Source organism: Dreissena polymorpha, chromosome 4 (assembly GCF_020536995.1).
Source record: "Dreissena polymorpha isolate Duluth1 chromosome 4, UMN_Dpol_1.0, whole genome shotgun sequence".
In the NCBI taxonomy this organism is placed as follows: domain Eukaryota; kingdom Metazoa; phylum Mollusca; class Bivalvia; order Myida; family Dreissenidae; genus Dreissena; species Dreissena polymorpha.
The window spans coordinates 135803759-135828501 of NC_068358.1; the positions used below are offsets into that span (position 1 = coordinate 135803759).

Consider the following 24743-nt stretch of genomic DNA (forward strand, 5'->3'; position numbering starts at 1 on the left):
AGGTTCCAGCTTCTAAATGTATTGTATAAGGCGTTTATGATGCATATGCAGACGCATTAGTCACCGTCTACCAACAATGATTTATTGAGGCGGAGAATGGCCCCAAGCATTAGATCACATACACTGTTCTTCTTCAAAGAAGTCAATTATTCTCCTCGTCTGCTCTCAGTAAGAGATGTTTTCTATGATTGTCTTATCAATACAACGTTAATTGGCGGCTGTTAACACTCAAGGATTTGTTGGGCAGCAACATGGAAGTTCTTTTGAAGGAAGAATGCATACAAGAAAGTCGTATGTGTGCGTGCTTTAATTTCGCATCTAATAGTCCAGGGACCTATACAATTTTTTGTTTGTATAGGTCCCTGAATAGTCGCATTAGTCGTGTATGCTTTGAATATGCTGTCGGTACTGAGAATTGACATCACTTCATGCATAAAACAACCACCTTAAAACAAGAGTTGTCAGAAGAGAGCGCGCTCGACTTTTCGAGTGCTTGAAAGTATAACGTCAGCCATCGTGGGGAAATTGTTCATACATTTTTGTATTCAATAAGGTCAAGGTAATATAGTCATATTCTAACTGGAAGAGGACCACAATAGAAATATATTGATCGCTTATGTTTTAAAGAAGTGGTACACTATAGACGATTCTGAGTTCAGGTATCTTTTCAACAATCTATTGAACATGTGTAAAGACATACAACAAACTAATACGATTATATTTCAAGTTTGATAGCAATAGCTTGGGTGGGATGGTTTGACGGTTTTTCAAAAATAAAATAGTAAAAATAAATATTTGTGTTTTTAACCATGTTTTAAAAAAATCTTTTTGTGTAGGGGGTTGGAGAGGAGGAATAATGTGGGGTGGTTATTTGTAAGATGATAATTAAAAAATAAGAAGAAAACAACAGCTGTGTTCGTGAAACACAATGCCCCAACTGCGCCGCTTTCAAGGCATATATTTGACCTTTGACCTTAAAGGATGGCCTTGATCTATCACTTCTTAAAATGTGCAGCTCCATGAGATACGCATGCATACAAAATATCGAGTTGCTATCTTCAATTTTGCAAAATTTGACCTTTAACCTTAAAGTATGACCTTGACCTTTCACCACTCAAAATGTGCAGCTCCATGAGATACGCATGCATTCCAAATATCGAGTTGCTATCTTCAATATTGCAACATTTGACCTTTCACCTTGACCTTTAAACTTGAAGGATGACATTGACCTTTCACCACTAAAAATGTGCAGCTCCATGAGATACGCATGCATGCCACATATCGAGTTGCTATATTCAATATTGCAAAATGTGACCTATGAACTTGACCTTGAAGGATGGCCTTGACATTTCACCACTCAAAATAAGCAGCTACATGAGATACGCATGCATGCCAAATATCGAGTTGCTATCTTCAATATTTCAAAATTTGACCATTGACCTATACCTTGACCTTGAAGGATGACATTGACCTTTCAGCTCTCAAAATGTGCAGCTCCATGAGATACGCATGCATACCAAATATCGAGTTACTATCTTCAATATTGCCAAATTTGACCTAGATCTTTGACCTTGAAGGATGAAATACACATGCATGCCAGATATCGGGTTGCTATCTTCAATATTGCAAAATTTGACCTTTGACCTTTAAACTTGAAGGATGACATTGACCTTTCACCACTCAAAATGTACAGCTCCATGAGATACGCATGCATGCCAAATATCGAGTTGCTATATTCAATATTGCAAAATGTGACCCTTGACCTTTGACCTTGAAGGATGGCCTTGACCTTTCACCACTCAAAATGTGCAGCTCCATGAGATACGCATGCATGCCAAATATCGAGTTGCTATCTTCAATATTGCAAAATTTGACCATTGACCTATACCTTGACATTGAAGGATGACCTTGACCTTTCAGCTCTCAAAATGTGCAGCTCCATGAGATACGCATGCATACCAAATGTCGAGTTAATTTCTTCAATATTGCCAAATTGACCTAGATCTTTGACCTTGAAGGATGAAATACACATGCATGCCAAAAATAAAGTTGCTTTATTCAATATTGCAAAAGTTATGGCCAATGTTAAGGTTTTTGGACGGACGGACAGAGGCCATATATTTGACCTTTGACCTTGATGGACGACGTTGACCTTTCAACACTCAAAATGTGCAGCTCCAAGAGAAACACATTCATGCCAAATATGAAGCTGCTATCTTCAATGTTGCAAGAGTTATGACCAATGTAAAAGTTTTCGGACAGACGCACAGACTGACTGACAGTTCATCTGCTAAGGAAAAATTTATTTTTTTTTGGGGGGGGGGGGCATTCTGGGGGTGGATCGTGGGGGGTGCTTTGGGTGGAGTCCATTGTTGTATGTCAGGTAAGTGTTGTTTTGGCAATGTATGAATCAAATCTGATCCTAAATAAAGACGTATTTCAAATGTCAAAGTCAAATTCAACTTGCCAGGTACAGTACCCTCATGATAGTAAGAAAGTTTTTGAAGTTTTAAAGCAATAGCCTTGATACTTAAGAAGCATGCAAGCACACACTTTAACAAAATATTTAAAGTAAAAAAGGGCCATAATTCCGTCAAAATGCCAACCAGAGTTATGCAACTTGTCAAGTACAGTCCCCGTATGAAAGTTAGCGAGTGTTCCAAGTCTAAAAGCAATAGCTATGATACTTTAGGAATAAAATGGACCAAAACACAAAACTTAACCAAATTTTCAATTTTATAATTATAAAATGGGCCATAATTCTGTCGAAATGCCAGTCAGAGTTACTTAACTTTGCCTGCACAGTCCCCTTATGATAGTTAGTAAGTGTTGCAAGCATGAAAGCAATAGCTTTGATACTTGAGGAATAAAGTGGACCTAAACACAAAACTTAACAAAATTTTCAAATTTCTTAGTATAAAAAGGGAAATAACTCTAAAAATAATGCTGACAGAGTTATGCACCTTGACCTACACAATTGTCTTGTTGCCATAAAGAAGTATTTCACGTTTGAGTTAATTATCTTTGATAGTGTTAAAGTTATTTGACTTAATAAAAAACTTTAACCAACGGCGACGCCGAAGCTGTCAATGGCAGCGATACATAAAGATCAAACTTTATGCGACAATATATAATTTATATATACGATAATATATGTTGGTATATTGATTTTAAATGATTGTTTTGATTGGTGCAGGCAGTTTAGGAACATTGCCTTTGATTTATTTTATTTATAAATTATACCTCAAGCTCGTGTATTACATACTAGTGTTTTAATTTTGATAAAGCGGTTTAAATTGTCTTGTTATACTGTTTTTGATACGTGTTTCCCACAATATAATGTTGAATAATCGTTGAATAATTAGTTCAAACAACAATTCGTAAACCCTTATTTCAGTTTAAATGTTTTATACAATGGGTATAGGATCACACATTACAGAAACCTCAAATGCATTTAACAGTTCAAATCGACAAAGGATATACAATCAAGATCTTTCATGAGATATGCAAACGTTAAACAAAATATGTGATATGTAATATAGAATGTGATGTTGTTCAGAGGACCAAGATTACGGTGTGTGGGTTCTTACTAATTTGCGTTGAAAATGTGACGTAATAGTATTTACAATCTTCCTAGTATTTTCGTTTCAGTCCTGAAAACAATGTCAAATTAACTGTTTTATTCTTGCGAATTGTAATACATGTATCTTTCGATGCCCATCATTTAATTCAGAATTCTTTTGATTCGTGTTAAAAAATCATTATTTTATTTACACGTACAGATACTTCGCGAGATTAACCCTTGGATAAGCAGACGAAATATTTGCGTAACAGACACGTATACACCCTTAGTTTGAGTCCATTTTAATTGTCCACCGTAGAAACAGAACGACTGCTCCTGTCCGAGTCAGACACACGCATGCCATGATTGACAGGCGTATTCGACCGCACAGGGGTGTGATGTCCGTTGAGGTCAAGGTATGGAACCTTTCCGTTCAATTTTGGGGACTTGTTTGGTATCCTCCCTACCAAGGACTTCTTATCATCTATCGGCACCAGTCTGTTCGGATTGGGCGTCCGTGGAGGCTCAATTATCTCCACCGAGTTTATGCTGTTGACACTTTTATCCGTCATTGATGTCTTTGTTCTCCGGAAGCTGATGATGCTGTCTCCGGACCGGTGCGTCTCAATATCGGCTTCTCGAGGTGTTTCCGAGAAGTTTTGCTTCGTCGGCTTTTTGAACGCCGAGGGTGCTGGAGACGTTGCAAGCATGCCTCCTTTCTCAAGGACATGATGTTGATGATTAACCGGCGCTATCGAGGTCGTTGCGCGTTCTAAGGCGGGAAAATCCTTGACCGCGTCGTTTCGATGACTACCGTCTGAAAAAACAATTGTAGATTAATAACTAACCGTAAGTCTTAACAAAATGATCTTGGAAAAACTCGTACCTTAAAATTTATCTTCCGTGGAACGTTGACGTAACAGGAAAAATCATTATTGATCCATTACACATACACTGCAAATATGCTTGTGTGCGCAATCATGGATTGTCTAAAAGTGTATTAATAACCACGTTACGCAATGAAACGTCAGATTGAACGTACCAAAAGTGTATTTGGATTTATCACTCCTCATGGACGTCATGTATCGTCGCACAAACCATGCTAGTATAATCGACAGTACAGCAATTATCGCAATTGACACGACGGCCACTGCTATCAACGCCTCAAGATATGAAGTAGATTGCGATTTGTCTTTTTCGGTAAGCTCTGAAAAAGAAAGAGGAAGTATAAGCTTCAATTCGAAATGACTACTTTTAAATTCAATGTCACATATTCATAAGATGTATACTTCATTACGTGCGTTATACAGTTGATATCTTTCTTGATATTTGGACTTTAAACAGAACTTTTAAGTTTAAAATAGGAACAATACTTAAAGCGAATATCCAGTACAATAGTCAATATGATAAACTTAAGAATGAATATTTATTTGACAAATCAATGTCTTTAATTGGTGCTGATTAGACCGATGAAAACACCATGTGAATGTAAAATAAAGGTTGGCGATGGTTTGATAAAGCGTGGTAACCAACTAAGTATCAAGAAGTTGTAGCAAGAAATGTTAAGTGCTTGAAGAAACTTATGGCAAGCGAAATACACATTAATTCTTTAAACCACGGTTTAACAGTTAACTATATAGTTATGAGACTTTGAACCCGGGTCCAAAGTGCCGTTTGCACATTATTTCCTTAAACTCGGGTTCAAGACTTTGAACCGCGGTTCAAAGTGTGTCTTAAAATAGATACAAAATCTCTTATCTACATAATTCAGAGACAACCAATCAGCGGAGCTTAAACCACAATTAGAAGGCAAATTTCACGATTTCATTGGTCGTTCCTTAACTAGGTATGTGAAGTTGGCTGTTAGATGTTAGCTGTTCATCAGATGTTTAAAACAGAAATGCACAGCTGTGCATTGGGTGTTAATCAGATGTTTAAAACAGAAATGCACAGCTGTGCATTGGGTGTTAATCAGATGTTTAAAACAGAAATGCACAGCTGTGCATTGGGTGTTAATCAGATGTTTAAAACAGAAATGCACAGCTGTGCATTGGGTGTTAATCAGATGTTTAAAACAGAAATGCACAGCTGTGCATTGGGTGTTAATCAGATGTTTAAAACAGAAATGCACAGCTATGCATTGGGTGTTAATCAGATGTTTAAAACAGAAATGCACAGCTGTACATTGGGTGTTAATCAGATGTTTAAAGTAGAAATGTACAGCTGTGCATAGGATGTTCGTCGGATGTTTAAAATACAAATGCACAGCTGTGCATTGGGTGTTCATCAGATATTTAAAAAAGAAATTCACAGCTGTGCATTGGGTGTTCGTCAGATGTTTAAATAAATTAGAAATGCATAGCTGTGCATTAGGTGTTCGTCAGATGTTTACAATTTAAATACACAGCTGTGCATTGGGTGTTCATCAGATGTTTAATATATAAATGAATAGCTGTGCATTGGGTGTTCGCCAGATGTTACAATAGAAACGCAAAGCTGTGCATTGGATATTCGTCATATGTTTAAAATACAAATGCACAGCTGTGCATTGGGTGTTCATCAGATGTTTAAAACAGAAATGCACAGCGGTGCATAGGGTGTTAATCAGATGTTAAAATAGAAATGCACAGCTGTGTATTGGGTGTTCGTCAGATGTTTAAACTACAAATGCACAGCTGTGCATTGAATGTTCGTCAGATGTTCAAAATACAATTACACAGCTATGCATTGGGTTTCATCAGATGTTTAATATATAAATGAATAGCTGTGCATTGGATGTTCGTCAGATGTTTAAAAAAGAAATGCATAGCTGTGTATTGGGTGTCCGTCAGATGTTTAATATATAAATGCATAGCGGTGCATTGGGTGTTTATCAGATGTTTAAAATAGAAATACATAGCTGTGCATTGGGTGTCCGTCAGATGTTAAAATAGAAACGCAAAGTTGTGCATTGGGTATTCGTCAGCTGTTTAAAATTTAAATGCACAGCTGTGCATTGGGTGTTCGTCAGATGTTTAAAACAGATATGCACAGCTGTGCATGGGGTGTCCTTTAGATGTTTAAAAAAGAAATGCATAGCTGCGCATCGGGTGTTCATCAGATGTTTAAAAAAGAAATGCACAGCTGTGCATAAGGTGTTCGTCAGATGTTTAAATTAGAAATGCATAGCTGTGCATTGTGTGTTCTTCAGATGTTTACAATTTAAATGCACAGCTATGCATTGGGTGTTCATCAGATGTTTGATATATAAATGCATAGCTGCACATCGGGTGTACGGCAGAAGTTTAAAGTAGAAATGCACAGCTGTGCATTGGGTGTTAATCAGATGTTTAAAATAGAAATGTACAGCTGTGCATTGGATGTTCGTCGGATGTTTAAAATACAAATGCACAGCTGTGCATTGGGTGTTCATCAGATATTTAAAAAAGAAATGCACAGCTGTGCATTGGGTGTTCGTCATATGTTTAAATTAGAATTGCATACCTGTGAATTGGGTGTTCGTCAGATGTTTACAATTTAAATGCACAGCTGTGCATTGGGTGTTCATCAGATGTTTAATATATTAATGCATAGCTGTGCATTGTGTGTTCGTCATATGTTTAATATATAAATGCATAGCTGTGCATTAGGTGTTTGTCAGATGTTTAAAATAGAAATGCACAGCTATGCATAGGGTGTTAATCAGATGTTTAAAACAGAAATGCACAGCTGTGTATTGGGTGTTAATCAGATGTTTAAATTAGAAATGCATAGCTGTGCATTAGGTGTTCGTCAGATGTTTACAATTTTAATGCTAGGCTGTGCATTAGGTGTTCATCAGATGTTTTATATATAAATGAATAGCTGTGCATTGGGTGTTCGTCAGATGTTTAAAATAGAAATGCATAGCTGCGCATCGGGTGATCGGCAGAAGTTTAAAATAAATGCACAGCTGTGTATTGGGTGTTCATCAGATGTTTAAAATAGAAATAAATAGCTGTGAATTGGGAGTCCGTCAGATGTTAATATAGAAATGCGAAGTTGTGCATTGGGTGTTCGTCAGATGTTTAAAATACAAATGCACAACTGTGCATTGGGTGTTCATCAGATGTTTAAAATAAAAATGCACAGCTGTGCATTGGATGTTTGGCAGATGTTTAAAAACAAATGCAAAGCTGTGCATTGGATGTTCGTCAGATGTTTAAATAGAAATGCACAGCTGTGCATTAGGTGTTCGTTAGATGTTTACAATTTAAATGCAAAGCTGTTCATTTGGTGTTCATCAGATGTTTAATATTTAAATGCATAGCTGTGCATTGGGTGTTCGTCAAATGTTAAAATAGAAATGCATAGCTTCGCATCGGGTGTTCGGCAGAAGTTTAAAATAGAATTGCACAGCTGTGCATTGGGTGTTAATCAGATGTTTTAAATACAAATGCACAGCTGTGCATTGGATATTCGTCAGATGTTTAAAAAACAAATGCAAAGCTGTGCATTGGATGTTCGTCAGATTTTTAAAATAGAAATGCACAGCTGTGCATTAGGTGTTCGTTAGATGTTTACAATTTAAATGCACAGCTGTTCATTTGTTGTTCATCAGATGTTTAATACATAAATGCATAGCTGTGATTGGGTGTCCGTCAGATGTTAATATAGAAACGCAAAGTTGCGCATTGGGTGTTCGTCAGATGTTTAAAATACAAATGCACAGCTGTGCATTGGGTGTTCATCAGATGTTTACAATAGAAATGCCCAGCTGTGTATTGGATGTTCGGCAGATGTTTAAAACAGATATGCACAGCTGTGCATTGGGTGTCCTTTAGATGTTTAAAATAGAAATGCATAGCTGCGCATCGGGTGTTCGGCAGATTAAAATAGAAATGCACAGCTGTGCATTGGGTGTTAATCCGATGTTTAAAATAGAAATGCACAACTGTGCATTGGATGTTCGTCAGATGTTAAAATTCAAATGCACAGCTGTGCATTGGGTGTTCATCAGATGTTTAAAATAGAATTGCACAGCTGCGCATTGGATGTTCGGCAGATGTTTAAAACAGATATGCACAGCTGTGCATTGGGTGTCCTTTAGATGTTTAAAATAGAAATGAATAGCTGCGCATCGGGTGTTTGGCAGATTAAAATAGAGATGCACAGCTGTGCATTGGGTGTTAATCAGATGTTAAAAATAGAAATGCACTACTGCGCATTAGATGTTCGTCAGATGTTAAAATACAGATGCACAGCTGTGCATTGGGTGTTAATCAGATGTTTAAAACAGAAATGCACAGCTGTGTATTGGGTGTTAACCAGATGTTTAAAATAGAAATGTACAGATGTGCATTGGATGTTCGTCGGATGTTTAAAATACAAATGCACAGCTGTGCATTGGGTGTTCATCAGATATTTAAAAAAGAAATGCACAGCTGTGCATTGGGTGTTCGTCAGATGTTTAAATCAGAAATGCATAGCTGTGCATTAGGTGTTCGTCAGATGTTTACAATTTAAATGCACAGCTGTGCATTGGGTGTTCATCAGATGTTTAAAATAGAAATGCACAGCTGCGCATTGGATGTTCGGCAGATGTTTAAAACAGATATGCACAGCTGTGCATTGGGTGTCCTTTAGATGTTTAAAATAGAAATGAATAGCTGTGCATCGGGTGTTTGGCAGATTAAAATAGAGATGCACAGCTGTGCATTGGGTGTTAATCAGATGTTAAAAATAGAAATGCACTTCTGTGCATAAGATGTTCGTCAGATGTTAAAATACAGATGCACAGCTGTGCATTGGATGTTCGTCAGATGTTAAAATACAAATGCACAGCTGTGCATTGGGTGTCCATCAGATGTTTAAAATACAAATGCACAGCTGTGTATTAGATATTCGTCAGATGTTAAAATTCAAAAGCACAGCTGTGCATTGGGTGTTCATCAGATGTTTAAAATAGAAATGTATAGCTGCGCATCGGGTATTCGGCAGATGTTAAAAATAGAAATGCACAGCTGTGCTTTAGATGTTCGTCAGATGTTTAAAATAGAAATTCATAGTTGCGCATCGGGTGATCGGCAGAAGTTTAAAATAAATGATAGCTGTGCATTGGGTGTTCATCATATGTTTAAAATAGAAATACATAGCTTTGAATTGGGTGTCCGTCAGATGTTAATATAGAAACGCAAAGTTGTGTATTGGGTGTTCGTCAGAAGTTTAAAATACAAATGCACAGCTGTGCATTGGGTTTTCATCAGATGTTTAAAATAGAAATACACAGCTGCGCATTGGATGTTCGGCAGATGTTTAAAACAGATATGCACAGCTGTGCATTGGGTGTCCTTTAGATGTTTAAAATAGAAATGAATAGCTGTGCATCGGGTGTTCGGCAGATTAAAATAGAGATGCACAGCTGTGCATTGGGTGTTAATCAGATGTTAAAAATAGAAATGCACTTCTGTGCATTAGATGTTCGTCAGATGTTAAAATACAGATGCACAGCTGTGCATTGGATGTTCGTCAGATGTTAAAATACAAATGCACAGCTGTGCATTGGGTGTTCATCAGATGTTTAAAATAGAAATGTATAGCTGCGCATCGGGTATTCGGCAGATGTTAAAAATAGAAATGCACAGCTGTGCTTTAGATGTTCGTCAGATGTTTAAAATAGAAATTCATAGTTGCGCATCGGGTGATCGGCAGAAGTTTAAAATAAATGCACAGCTGTGCATTGGGTGTTCATATGTTTAAAATAGAAATACATAGCTGTGAATTGGGTGTCCGTCAGATGTTATTATAGAAACGCAAAGTTGTGCATTGGGTGTTCGTCAGATGTTTAAAATACAAATGCACAGCTGTGCATTGGGTGTTCGTCAGATGTTTAAAATACAAATGCACAGCTGTGCATTGGGTGTTCATCAGATGTTTAAAATAGAAATGCACAGCTGCTCATTGGAAGTTCGGCAGATGTTTAAAACAGATATGCACAGCTGTGCATTGGGTGTCCTTTAGATGTTTAAAATAGAAATGAATAGCTGTGCATCGGGTGTTCGGCAGATTAAAATAGAGATGCACAGCTGTGCATTGTATGTTCGTCAGATGTTAAAATACAAATGCACAGCTGTGCATTGGGTGTTCATCAGATGTTTAAAATACAAATGCACAGCTGTGCATTGGGTGTTCATCAGATGTTTACCATTTAAATGCACAGCTGTTCATTGGGTGTTCTTCGGATGTTTAATATAAATGCATAGCTGTGCATTGGGTGTTCGTCAGTTGTTAAAATAGAAACGCAAAGCTGGGCATTGGGTGTTCGTCAGATGTTTAAAATACAAATGCACAGCTGTTTTTTGGGTGTTCGTCAGATGTTAAAATAGAAACGCATGGGCGTGCATTGGGTGATAATCAGATGTTTCAAATAGAAATGCACAGCTGTCCTTTGGATGTTCATCAGATGTTTAAAATACAAATGAACACCTATGCCTTGGGTGTTCATCAGATGTTTAAAATACAAATGCATAGCTGTGCATTGGGTGTTCGTAAGATGTTTGAAATAGAAATGCATAGCTAGATCGCGATTGGTAAAATACAATTTGTTGAAAACTCAAACAACACATTCGTGATCGAACTTCTGTATTTTAGATTGTAATTTTAAGTATGTAAGAGAGTTTGCATATTGTTTCCCTTAATGATCAAGGTTAAAGGGACCCGTTAAAACGAGCCAGAGTAAATCAGTATTTATTGAATTAAAAAGCACATATCACTTTTTTGCCACAGACCCATTATATTATATATTATATTATATTATATATTATATTATAAAAAATACTTATAAATTAATATTATATATTATATATTATTTATTATATTTTTTATGTATATATTATTCTATTATGTATATATGATAATATATATTATTATTTTTATATTAAAAATATACATTAAATATTACATTATATTTATTACTTATCTTTCTATTTCTATTCTCTTCTATATTTCTCTTCTCTTCTATATTATCTTATATTCTATTTCTCTTTATATTCTATTCTCCTCTTCTCTCTCTCTCTATTCTATTCTCTTTATTCTCTCTTCTCTTCTCCTTCTGTTCTGTCTCTCTCTTTCTCTCTCTTCTGTCTTCTCTCCTCTCTCTCCTCCTTCTCCCTTCTCTTCTTCTTCTCTCTATCTCTCTCCCTCTCTTCTCCTTATCTTATATATTCTGCCCTCTATATCTTTTCTCTCTTCTCTATCTTTTCTATATTCTTTGTTCTATTGCATCTTATCTTATGTCTATCTTATGTATTATCTCATCTATTTCTTATCTCTATCTCTTCCCTCTCTATATTACTCTTTTCTCTTCTCTCTTCTCTCTCTTCTCTATCTCTCTCTCTCTCTCTCTCTCTCTCCTCTTTCTCCTCTCTTCTCTTCTTTTCTCTTCTCTTCTCTCTTCTCTTCTTTCTCTTTGTCTCTTCTCTTCTCTTCTCTCCCCTCTTCTCTTCTCTCTTCTCTCCTCTCTCTCTCCCCTCTTCTGTTCTCTCTTCTCTTCTCTCCTTCTCTTCTTCTCTCTCTTCTCTTCTCTCTTCTCTTCCTCTTCTCTTCTCTCTTCTCTTCTCTCTTCTCTCTTCTCTTCTTCTCGTCTCTTCTCTCTTCTGTGCTCTTGTCTCTTCTCTTCTGTCTTCTCTTCTTTTTTTTCTTCTCTCTCTCTCTCTCCTCTTCTCTCCTCTTCTCTTCTCTCTTCTCTCCTCTCTTCTCTCCTCTCTTCTCTTCTCTCTTCTCCCTTCTCTTCTCTCTTCTCTTCTCTCTTCTCTTCTCCTTGTCTTCTCTCTTCTCTCTTCTCTCTCTCTTCTTCTCCTCTTCTCTTCTCTCTTCTCTCCTCTCTTCTCTCTCTCTTCTCTTCTCTCTTCTCTTCTCTTCTCTTTCCCTTCTCTCTTCTCTTCTGTCTTCTCTTCTCTCTTCTCTTCTCTCTTCTCTCTCCTCTTCTCTCTTCTCTCTTCTCTTCTCTCTTCTCTCTCTCTTCTCTTCTACTCTTCTCTCTTGTCTTCTCTCTCTTCTCCTCTTCTCTCCTCTCTGCTATTCTCCTCTCTTCCCCTCTCTCCTCCCTACTCTTCTCTCCTCTCTCCTCTCCTCTCTTTCCTCCTCTCTGCTCTCCTCTCTGCTCTCCTCTCTGCTCTCCTCTCTGCTCCCCTCTATTCTCTCCTCTACTTTCTTTTTTTTCTCCCTTGCCCGCCATCACTGTCTTCTCCCCCTCCTGCGTTCCTCGCCGTTTCTTCTCTCATTCCCCTTTCGCTTTACTGCCTTAGCTCTGACCGAGTACTGACCCTGGAATTCTTCGAGATAGAATTTAATGCGTAATTGCACCTGGGCCGAAATCCGTGTCTATGTTTCTTATGAATTTGCTACACTTACCAGTGTAACATTACATAAGCAGTACTCAGCAACTCATCTCGAATAGGACGCAGCAATATGACCAATCTTCTGGGGAGGAATTCTCTCAAATCAGCCAATGAAATACTCGGATTTATCCATCGGATCTACTGGCGGGAAAAAAATGCCCCCGGCGTTTCATAAGCTATTGATATAGGTCATTTTACGAAGTCAAAAAGGTCTGGTCAGGCTCCGACTTTATTTACTAAGAGTTTATGGTAGGAATATTCTTTAATGGGACGAACTGATTAAAATGCAGTGATGTGTCATCATTTTTGTTTTATTTGAGGACATTTACTTTTTGTAAAGAAATTACCAGGAAACATTTAGTCAATCTGATCACGGACTCCAGATCAATATACACTCCGTGATCTAATATAATACTAAAGTACACAACCCTACTATGGATGTCGGGTCATTTCGAAGGCACCATCAAAAAGTGTTTAACCCGCACATCAGTTGTGGCGCATGGAGTATTGTTCTCAAAGAAATTGGAGCTAGCAACCACCGGTAGGTATCAGTAACGCTCTGGGAAAACGGAGCTTAATGCATGTGAGTAAAGTGTCGTCCCAGATTAGCCTGTGCAATCTGCAGTGGCCAATCAGGGACGACACCTTATTATGTAATGGTATTTTTGTTTAAAGGAAGTCTCTTGTGAGCAAAAATCCAGACACTTAATCGTTTACTTAACGCACATGCATTAAGCCCTTTTTCGCCGAGTACCATGTAAGCAAATGTTCGAAGCCAATTGCCAATCGATTTAACTTTACTGCATGAGCGTTTTACAGTACATGTCACGTGTCAGTTATACTATAATACTCCCTTTTGGTGATGTTCCATGTATAAGCACAATCAAAATATTCACCAGAAATGTTATGCTTCGTTTAATTTCTTTCCATTTCATCTTCATTCATTCTCATGTATTGGCATTAACGTGTTACTACTCCGCATCCCCCCCCCCCTCACCAATATTTTTAACCAACCTACTATGTAAGTAAATCGCTAATCCTTACTATTCTACCGAAACAAAGTCAAAAGTGAAGTTGAATAAATGTGGTCTATGTTTTTAAGATAGTCAAAATGACAGGTTCGAGTATTGATTTTTTTTAAATGTAATTATAGTATTTATACTAACAAGGGATACAACTGGCCACAAATTAAGTCGACACGGGTTTGCAACAATTATTTTTCTGAATTTCACCCGTGAAAAAGCATTAAGACATAAGATTGCGTGCGATTTCCACGTGTGTGAAGTTTGCCTATTTAGCCTATTTAGTACATAGGTTGAAACATACATCCTATTTAGCTTATTTAGCCTATTAAGCCATTTTAGTACATAAGTTGAAACATACATCATATTTAGCTTATTTAACAGCCTCTTAAGCCTGTTTAGCCCATTAAGCAAGATTATAACATCCTATTAAGCTTTTTTAGCCTATGGAATAGCCTGTTCAGCCTGTTTAGCACGTTAAGTACGTCGATTGAAATATACAACCTATTTAGCCCATATTAACCTATAAAGCAGCCCTTTGAACCTGTTTAGCATACTAAATAAGAATATTAAATGGGCAAAAACATTCGCTCTATTTAGCATTTGTATCAGCCCGTTAAGCCTGTTTAGGCCAATTAGCAAGTATATCAAATAAATCACGAAAAAACTTCCGGTCTTGGCTATTTAGTAGCTTCTTCAATAAAGTTAGCCTACTTAACAAATTAATTACATAGGTTGAAACCTGCATTCTATTTACCCATTATAGCCTAATAAACATCCTATTTACCGGTAGTTTAGGGCCGGCGTCACACACAGCTTATTTAGCGTAGTATGGATCATTTTACATGTGAGTGGGTATGCACCTTTAAGGGCCCCTTTCGGACAAACAAGAGTTATCCCCCGGAAGCGACCTAGTGCACGCTGACCACCCGTTCACTGCCTGTCGGGCGCACATAGTTTCGGCCCGGGGTTTTAATTAGGGTCGGCGTCACACACAGCCTTTTTAGCGTATTATATATGTGAAATAATGTACACATTCAAATCGTAACATTACCTTTGTTCGTATTACTGTTATTGATTTGAAGCAACATTATAACTAATAAATTAATAAGCGGTATAAGCGCGGAATTCAATTAAATTACCATTCAAAATGTGTGTGTATTCTGATCATTAATGTATTTTTTATTTCCCGTTAAAAGCAGAGGGATGAAGAATTGGCGTTGCCCGTCCGTCAGTCCGTCCTTCCGTCCTTCCGTCTGTCCAAAGATCTTTTAATAAACAAATATTTGTGGCATCGCGAGTTCTCGTCGATTCTCGCGGTCCCGAAATTTCAGTCAAGTCGGAAAGTGACGCGCGATAAATAGAATCTAACTGTTAATAATGACCATACAAAAATAATGGTTTTCCGATAATGGGGCGCGCTTAAAAAAATCCAAATGGACCTGCACATAAAAAGATATTGAAATAGTTAGCAATTTCAACTATCTTGGTATTGTTACGTCAAGTGGGGCTCATTTATACCTGCCACGAATACACTAAATGGCAAAGCTACACGGGCGATGAATTCCCTTTTTTGCAAAATCGATGTCACTTTATGCTGAAGTTGTTAATTAGTTAACATTTTGATATACTTTGTATTGTATCCTGCAAATATGTTATTACTTATCTGTGCTTTGATTATTAATACATTGATATCGAATAATTTTCACGCATGCATGCTTATTATGCCCCCCCCCCTTCGAAAAAGAGGGGGTATATTGCTTTGCTCATGTCGGTCTGTCGGTCGGTCTGTCGGTCGGTCTGTCGGTCGGTCGGTCCGTCCACCAGGTGGTTGTCAGACGATAACTCAAGAACACTTGGGCCTAGGATCATGAAACTTCATAGGTACATTGATAATGACTCGCAGATGACCCCTATTGATTTTGAGGTCACTAGGTCAAAGGTCAAGGTCACGGTGACCCGAAATAGTAAAATGGATTTTGAATGATAACTCAAGAGCGCATACGCCTAGGATCATGAAACTTCATGGGTAGATTGATCATGACTTGCAGATGACCCCTATTGATTTTGAGATCACTAGGTCAAAGGTCAAGGTCACGGTGACCCGAAATAGTAAAATGGTTTCCGGATGATAACTCAAGAATGCATAGGCCTAGGATCATGAAACTTCATGGGTAGATTGATCATAACTCGCAGATGACCTCTATTGATTTTGAGGTCACAAGGTCAAAGGTCAAGGTCAAGGTGACCCGAAATAGTAAAATGGTTTTTGGATGATAACTCGAGAACGCATACGCCTAGGATCATGAAACTTCATAGGTAGATTGATCATGACTTGCAGATGACCCCTATTGATTTTGAGGTCACAAGGTCAAAGGTCAAGGTCACGGTGACCCGAAATAGTAAAATGGTTTTCGGCCCATGGCCCACTTGTTTAAGATAATGAGTTTAATATATGACAGGCTTTTATTATGTTATTTTCGTCATTACAAGGACAGTACGTATATATTTGTTTGTTTATTTGTAGGGATGCTGTAAAATGTTTAGGTCCAAGGCAGGAAGTGACCAGCTTGATTAAAATGAGCCCAGTTCTTGTCGTTCGTGTTTATGAACAGTGCGTATATGACAGGCTTACATTTGAAAGTCTTGTCAATTCAACAAATATAGAAATTAATAGAAACATGTATGTTCTGGCAGGTGTAACAATGTTCACCGATGGACATTTTTGTGCTCTGGTTTTTCTCGATGGACAATGTTATTGGTATGACGGTTTGGTGGGGCACTTGAAATTACCACCTCCTGATTATGCATTGAACTACTTCCCGACACATGCTTTATATTGTAGAGTGTGATTTGGGTATTTGTGTGAATATAACAAGTATTTTGAAGGAACAATCGATGGTTTGCGGGAATATCACACTGTATGTTGTCTAAAATATGCATATCACATGTTTGTTGATAAACTTTGCGACTTTAGCTCACCTGAACACAGTGTGTTGTGCACTTTGGAGCTGCAGTGCAATTTTGTGCGTCATTTATCGTCAATATTGTCTCACCCTCTACCCTTAAATGAATGTTGTTTGTTGTATTATTTTTTTAGCTGTGAAGACTAAATAATAGTCTTTGAACATGCGGAAAGCTAATTAATAGTTGTTCTTTGTAATTGGAAAACCTTGTCAATACGTAATGCATATTCGTATTATATTATATATAGTTAGTGAACTAATCAAGTCACTTGAAGTGGTAAACGCGTTGTATTTTAACATCACGCGAAGGAGTGGACATCTGTTCAGTGTACATTGTAAACATGTCCAAAATATAATACTTGTGTTTGTACTTTGGTTGCAATGTCGGCAACAACACATATAAACATTTGGTTTGTACTTCAAAAACTCGCCGTATCGTAAGGTACAACTGTTTTCTGTATGTTTAAGCAACCAAGCGATGCTCCAATGAATACAGTGTACGTATACATGTACTTCTGATTTCTTAAAACTCTTATGATAATCGTTTTTATGCCCCCCTTCGAAGAAGAGGGGTATATTGCTTTGCTCATGTCGGTCTGTCGGTCGGTCTGTCGGTCGGTCTGTCTGTCGGTCGGTCTGTCGGTCCGTCCACCAGGTAACTTAAGAACGCTTGGGCCTAGGATCATGAAACTTCATAGGTACATTGATCATGACTCGCAGATGACCCCTAGGTCAAGGTCACGGTGACCCGAAATAGTAAAATGGATTCTGGATGATAACTCAAGAACGCATAGTCTAGGATCATGAAACTTCATGGGTAGATTGATCATGACTCGCAGATAACTCCTATTGATTTTGAGGTCACTAGGTCAAAGGTCAAGGTCACGGTGACCCGAAATAGTAAAATGGTTTTCGGATGATAACTCAAGAACGCATACCCCTAAGATCACGAAACTTCATAGGTAGATTGATCATGACTTGCAGATGACCCCTATTGATTTTGAGGTCACAAGGTAAAAGGTCAAGGTCACGGTGACCCGAAATAGTAATATGATTTTCGGATGATAACTCAAGAACGCTTTTGTCTAGGATCATGACATTTCATAGATACATTGATCGTGACCCGCAGATGACCCCTATTGATTTTCAGGTCACTAGGTCAAAGGTCAAGGTCACATTGACAAAAATCGTATTCACACAATGGCTGCCACTACAACGGACAGCCCATATGGGGGGCATGCATGTTTTACAAACAGCCCTTGTTCAAGCAACATGTCCGTGTCAGAACATGTTGTTTAAACCGGATTTTAAACTGACGCATATCTGTACAAAGTAATTTGAAAACAAAATGTTTAGTTTTGCTGTTGTATATGTTAAGTTATTATTGTTAATTCAATTATGAAGGTTGGAGTTAATATTTATTTAAGTGTTCGATATAGATTTTCTATCAATGGCTTTGTTTATTTAATTTAAATCACCACCTATTACTTTGATGCCCTGAGAGTTTAGTATTTCTGAAATATTTTTTAGAAACGAATTTCGTAGTGTTTTATTATTTGGCGCATAAACATTCAGAAATGAATATGCATTGTTTTTCATTTCAATATTCAAACAGTTTTACCTGCCATTTTCATCGTGTGAATAGTTAATGACATGGAAATTCAAATTAGTTTGTATTCAAAAATAGACACTCATTTTCTGATACTGTTCCCAAATAAGATAAATATAAGCCAATTTGAAAAATCTTGATTCAGTAAAGCAATCATATAATCAGACAAATGGATCTCTGGCAAAAAAAGTGATATGTGCGTTTAAATTTAATAAATACTGATTTACCCTGGCTCGTTTTAACGGGTCCCTTTAACCTTGATCATTAAGGTAAACAATATGCAAATTCTCTTATATACTTAAAATTACAATCTAAAATACAAAAGTTCGATCACGAATGTGTTGTTTGAGTTTTCAACAAAATGTATTTTACCAATCGCGATCTAGCTATGCATTTCTATTTCAAACATCTGACGAACACCCAATGTACAGCTGTTCATTTGTATTTTAAACATCTGATTAACACCCAATGAACAGCTGTGCATGTCTATTTAAACATCTGCCGAATACCCGATGCGCAGCTATACATTTCTATTTTAACATCTGATGAACACCCAATGCACAGCTGTGCATTTGTATTTTAACATCTGACGAACATCCAATGCACATCTGTGCATTTGTATTTTAACATCTGACGAACATCCAATGCACAGTTGTGCAATTCTATTTAAAACATCTGATTAACACCCAATGCACAGCTGTGCATTTCTATTTTAAACATCTAAAGGACACCCAATGCACAGCTGTGCATTTGTATTTTAAACATCTGACGAACACCCAATGCACAACTTTGTGTTTCTATATTAACATCTGACGGAATTCACAGCTATGTATTTCTATTTTAAACATCTGATGAACACCCAATGCACAGCTCTGCATTTATTTTAAACTTCTTTCGATCACCCGATGCGCAGCTATGCATTTCTATTTTAAACATCTAAAGGACACCCAATGCACAGCTGTGCATATCTGTTTTAAATATCTGCCGAACATCCAATGCACAGCTGTGTATTTCTATTTTAAACATCTGATGAACACCCAATGCACAGCTGTGCATTTGTATTTTAAACATCTGACGAACACCGAATGCACAACTTTGCGTTTCTATATTAACATCTGACGGACACCCAATTCACAGCTATGTATTTCTATTTTAAACATCTGATGAACACCCAATGCACAGCTGTGCATTTATTTTAAACTTCTTTCGATCACGCGATGCGCAGCTATGCATTTCTATTTTAAACATCTAAAGGCCACCCAATGCACAGCTGTGCATATCTGTTTTAAACATCTGCCGAACATCCAATGCACAGCTGTGCATTTCTATTTTAAACATCTGATTTACACCAAATGCACAGCTGTGCATTTCTATTTTAAACATCTGATTAACACCCAATGCACAGGTGTGCATTAAATCTGACGAACACCCAATGCACAACTTTGCGTTTCTATATTAACATCTGACGGACCCAATTCACAGCTATATTTTTCTATTTTAAACATCTGTTTAACACCCAATGCACAGCTGTGCATTTTTATTTTAAGCTTCTGCCGAACACCCGATGCGCAGCTATGAATATCTATTTTAAACATCTGACGAACATCTAAAGCACAGCTGTGCATTTCTATTTTTAACATCTGCCGAACATCCAATGCACAGCTGTGCATTTGTAATTTAAACATCTGATGAACACCCAATGCACAGCTCTGCATTTGTATTTTAACATCTGACGAACATTCAATGCACAGCTGTGCATCTGTATTTTAACATCTGACGAACATCTAATGCACAGAAGTGCATTTCTATTTTTAACATCTGATTAACACCCAATGCACAGCTGTGCATCTCTATTTTAATCTGCCGAACACCCGATGCACAGCTATTCATTTCTTTTTTAAACATCTAAAGGACACCCAATGCACAGCTGTGCATATCTGTTTTAAACATCTGCCGAACATCCAATGCGCAGCTGTGCATTTCTATTTTAAACATCTGATGAACACCCAATGCACAGCTGTGCATTTGTATTTTAAACATCTGACGAACACCCAATGCACAACTTTGCGTTTCTATGCATGTGTATTAACATCTGACGGACACCCAATTCACAGCTATGTATTTGTATTTTAAACATCTGATGAACACCCAATGCACAGCTGTGCATTTATTTTAAACTTCTTTCGATCACCCGATGTGCAGCTATGCATTTCTATTTTAAACATGTAAAGGACACCCAATGCACAGCTGTGCATATCTGTTTTTAACATCTGCCGAACATCAAATGTACAGCTGTGCATTTTTATTTTAAACATCTGATTAACACCAAATGCACAGCTGTGCATTTCTATTTTAAGCTTCGGCCGAACACCCGATGCGCTGCTATGAATTTCTATTTTAAACATCTGACGATCATCTTAAGCACTGCTGTGCATTTCTATTTTTAAGATCTGCCGAATACCCGATGCGCAGCTATACATTTCTATTTTTAAACATCTAATGAACACTCAATGCACAACTTTGCGTTTCTATATTAACATCTGACGGACACCCAATTCACAGCTATGTATTTCTATTTTAAACATCTGATGAATACCCAATGCACAGCTGTGCATTTATTTTAAACTTCTTCCGATCACCCGATGCGCAGCTATACATTTCTATTTTAAACATCTGATGAACACCCAATGCACAGCTGTGCATTTGTATTTAAACATCTGACGAACATCCAATGCACAGCTGTGCATTTGTATTTTAACATCTGACGAACATCCAATGCACAGTTGTGCATTTCTATTTTAAACATCTGATTAACATCCAATGCACAGCTGTGTATTTCGATTTTAAACATCTGATTAACACCCAATGCACAGCTGTGCATTAAATCTGACGAACACCCAATGCACAACTTTGCGTTTCTATATTAACATCTGACGGACCCAATTCACAGCTATATTTTTCTATTTTAAACATCTGTTTAACACCGAATGCACAGCTGTGCATTTTTATTTTAAGCTTCTGCCGAACACCCGATGCGCAGCTATGAATATCTATTTTAAACATCTGACGAACATCTAAAGCACAGCTGTGCATTTCTATTTTTAACATCTGCCGAACATCCAATGCACAGCTGTGCATTTGTAATTTAAACATCTGATGAACACCCAATGCACAGCTCTGCATTTGTATTTTAACATCTGACGAACATCCAATGCACAGCTGTGCATCTGTATTTTAACATCTGACGAACATCTAATGCACAGAAGTGCATTTCTATTTTTAACATCTGATTAACACCCAATGCACAGCTGTGCATCTCTATTTTAATCTGCCGAACACCCGATGCACAGCTATTCATTTCTTTTTTAAACATCTAAAGGACACCCAATGCACAGCTGTGCATATCTGTTTTAAACATCTGCCGAACATCCAATTCGCAGCTGTGTATTTCTATTTTAAACATCTGATGAACACCCAATGCACAGCTGTGCATTTGTATTTAAAACATCTGATGAACACCCAATGCACAGCTGTGCATTTAAATTGTAAACATCTGACGAACACCCAATTCACAGCTATGCATTTCTAATTTAAACATCTGACGAACACCCAATGCACAGCTGTGCATTTAAATTTTCAACATCTGACGATCACCCAATGCACAACTTTGCGTTTCTATTTTAACATCTGACGGACACCCAATGCACAGCTATGTATTTCTATTTTAAACATCTGATAAACACCCAATGCACCGCTATGGATTTATATATTAAACATCTGACGGACACCCAATACATAGCTATGCATTCTTTTTTAAACATCTGACGAACATCCAATGCACAGCTGTGCATCTGTATTTTAACATCTGACGAACATCTAATGCACAGAAGTGCATTTCTATTTTTAACATCTGATTAACACCCAATGCACAGCTGTGCATCTCTATTTTAATCTGCCGAACCCCCGATGCACAGATATTTATTTCTTTTTTAAACATCTAAAGGACACCCAATGCACAGCTGTGCATATCTGTTTTAAACATCGGCCGAACATCCAATTCGCAGCTGTGTATTTCTATTTTAAACATCTGATGAACACCCAATGCACAGCTGTGCATTTGTATTTTAAACATCTGATGAACACCCAATGCACAGCTGTGCATTTAAATTGTAAACATCTGACGAACACCCAATTCACAGCTATGCATTTCTAATTTTAACATCTGACGAACACCCAATGCACAGCTGTGCATTTTTTTAGATATCTGATAAACACCCAATGCACAGCTGTGCATTGGTATTTTAAACATCCGACGAACATCAAATGCAGAGCTGTACATTTCTATTTTAAACATCTGATTAACACCCAATGCACCGCTGTGCATCTGTATTTTAACATCTGACGAACATCTAATGCACAGTAGTGCATTTCTATTTTTAACATCTGATTAACACCCAATGCACAGCTGTGCATCTCTATTTTAATCTGCCGAACACCCGATGCGCAGCTATTCATTTCTATTTTATACATCTAAAGGACACCCAATGCACAGCTGTGCATATCTGTTTTAAACATCTGCCGAACATCCAATGCGCAGCTGTGCATTTCTATTTTAAACATCTGATGAACACCCAATGCACAGCTGTGCATTTGTATTTTACACATCTGACGAACACCCAATGCACAACTTTGCGTTTCTATCTAACATCTGACGGACACCCAATTCACAGCTTTGTATTTCTATTTTAAACATCTGATGAACACCCAATGCACAGCTGTGCATTTATTTTAGACTTCTGCCGATCACCCGATGCGCAACTATGAATTTCTATTTTAAACATCTGACGAACATCAAAAGCACAGCTGTGCATTTCTATTTTAACATCTGACGAATACCCGATGCGCAGCTATACATTTCTATTTTAAACATCTGATGAACACCCAATGCACAGCTGTGCATTTGTATTTTAACATCTGACGAACATCCAATGCACAGCTGTGCATTTGTATTTTAACATCTGACGAACATCCAATGCACAGTTGTGCATTTCTATTTTAAACATCTGTTTAACACCCAATGCACAGCTGTGCATCTCTATTTTAATCTGCCGAACACCCGATGCACAGCTATTTATTTCTATTTTAAACATCTAAAGGACACCCAATGCACAGCTGTGCATATCTGTTTTAAACATCTGCCGAACATTCAATGCACAGCTGTGCATTTGTATTTTAAACATCTGACGAACACCCAATACACAGCTGTGCATTTCTATTTTAACATCCGATTAACACCCTATGCACCGCTGTGCATTTCTGTTTTAACATCTGATGAACACCCAATGCACAGTTGTGCATTTCTATTTTAAACATATGACGAATATCCAATGCACAGCTTTGCGTTTCTATTTTAACATCTGGCGAACACCCAATGCACAGCTATTCAGTTATATATTAAACATCTGATGAACACCCAATGCACAGCTGTGTATTTAAATTGTAAACATCTGACGAACACCTAATGCACAGCTATGCATTTCTAATTTAAACATCTGACGAACACCCAATGCACAGCTGTGAATTTCTTTTTTAAATATCTGATGAACACCCAATGCACAGCTGTGCATTTGTATTTTAAACATCCGACGAACATCCAATGCACAGCTGTACATTTCTACTTTAAACATCTGATTAACACCCAATGCACAGCTGTGCATTTCTGTTTTAAACATCTTATTAACACCCAATGCACAGCTGTGCATTTCTGTTTTAAACATTTGAAGAACAGCTAACATCTAACAGCCAACTTCACATACCTTTCTTAACTATATAGTTAAGAGACTTTGAACCGCGGTTCAACGTCTTGAACCCGGGTTTAAGGAATTAATGCGCAAACGGCACTTTGAACCCGGGTTCAAAGTCTCTTAACAATATAGTTAACTGTTAAACCGTGGTTTAAGGAATTAATGTGCATTTCAATTGCCATAGAAACTCTAAAAGCTGCACAACCTGCCCCGTATGAATAATTTGAATTATTTCGAATTCAAATTATGTAACGGTTAAAGAAAAAGTATTTTTGAATGACAAAAATTGATTGGAGAGGTTTACAGCTGAAACTGTGTCAGTGTAAATGTGTTTTTATCGGTGTTACAGTAAGACAAAATGGTAAATGACAAAGGAACTAGCTTTTTTCTGAATATTGAAGTGATATTATGGACATCTAACAGT

At 37.4% G+C, this 24743-nt stretch overlaps 1 protein-coding gene across 1 annotated transcript in view; it reads right to left on the reverse strand.

Annotated features, from left to right (window-relative positions):
* Positions 1–3750: 3750 nt before the first annotated feature.
* LOC127878822 (sushi, von Willebrand factor type A, EGF and pentraxin domain-containing protein 1-like) overlaps positions 3751–24743 on the reverse strand; it is a 48305-nt gene continuing 27312 nt past the window's right edge. The window contains exons 34-35 of the mRNA XM_052425348.1: positions 4605–4769; positions 3751–4379 (exon numbers count right to left, since the gene is read on the reverse strand). Of these exons, the coding sequence (XP_052281308.1) occupies positions 3865–4379; positions 4605–4769 (680 nt within the window). The 3' untranslated portion in view covers positions 3751–3864. The remainder of the gene's footprint in view (positions 4380–4604; positions 4770–24743) is intronic.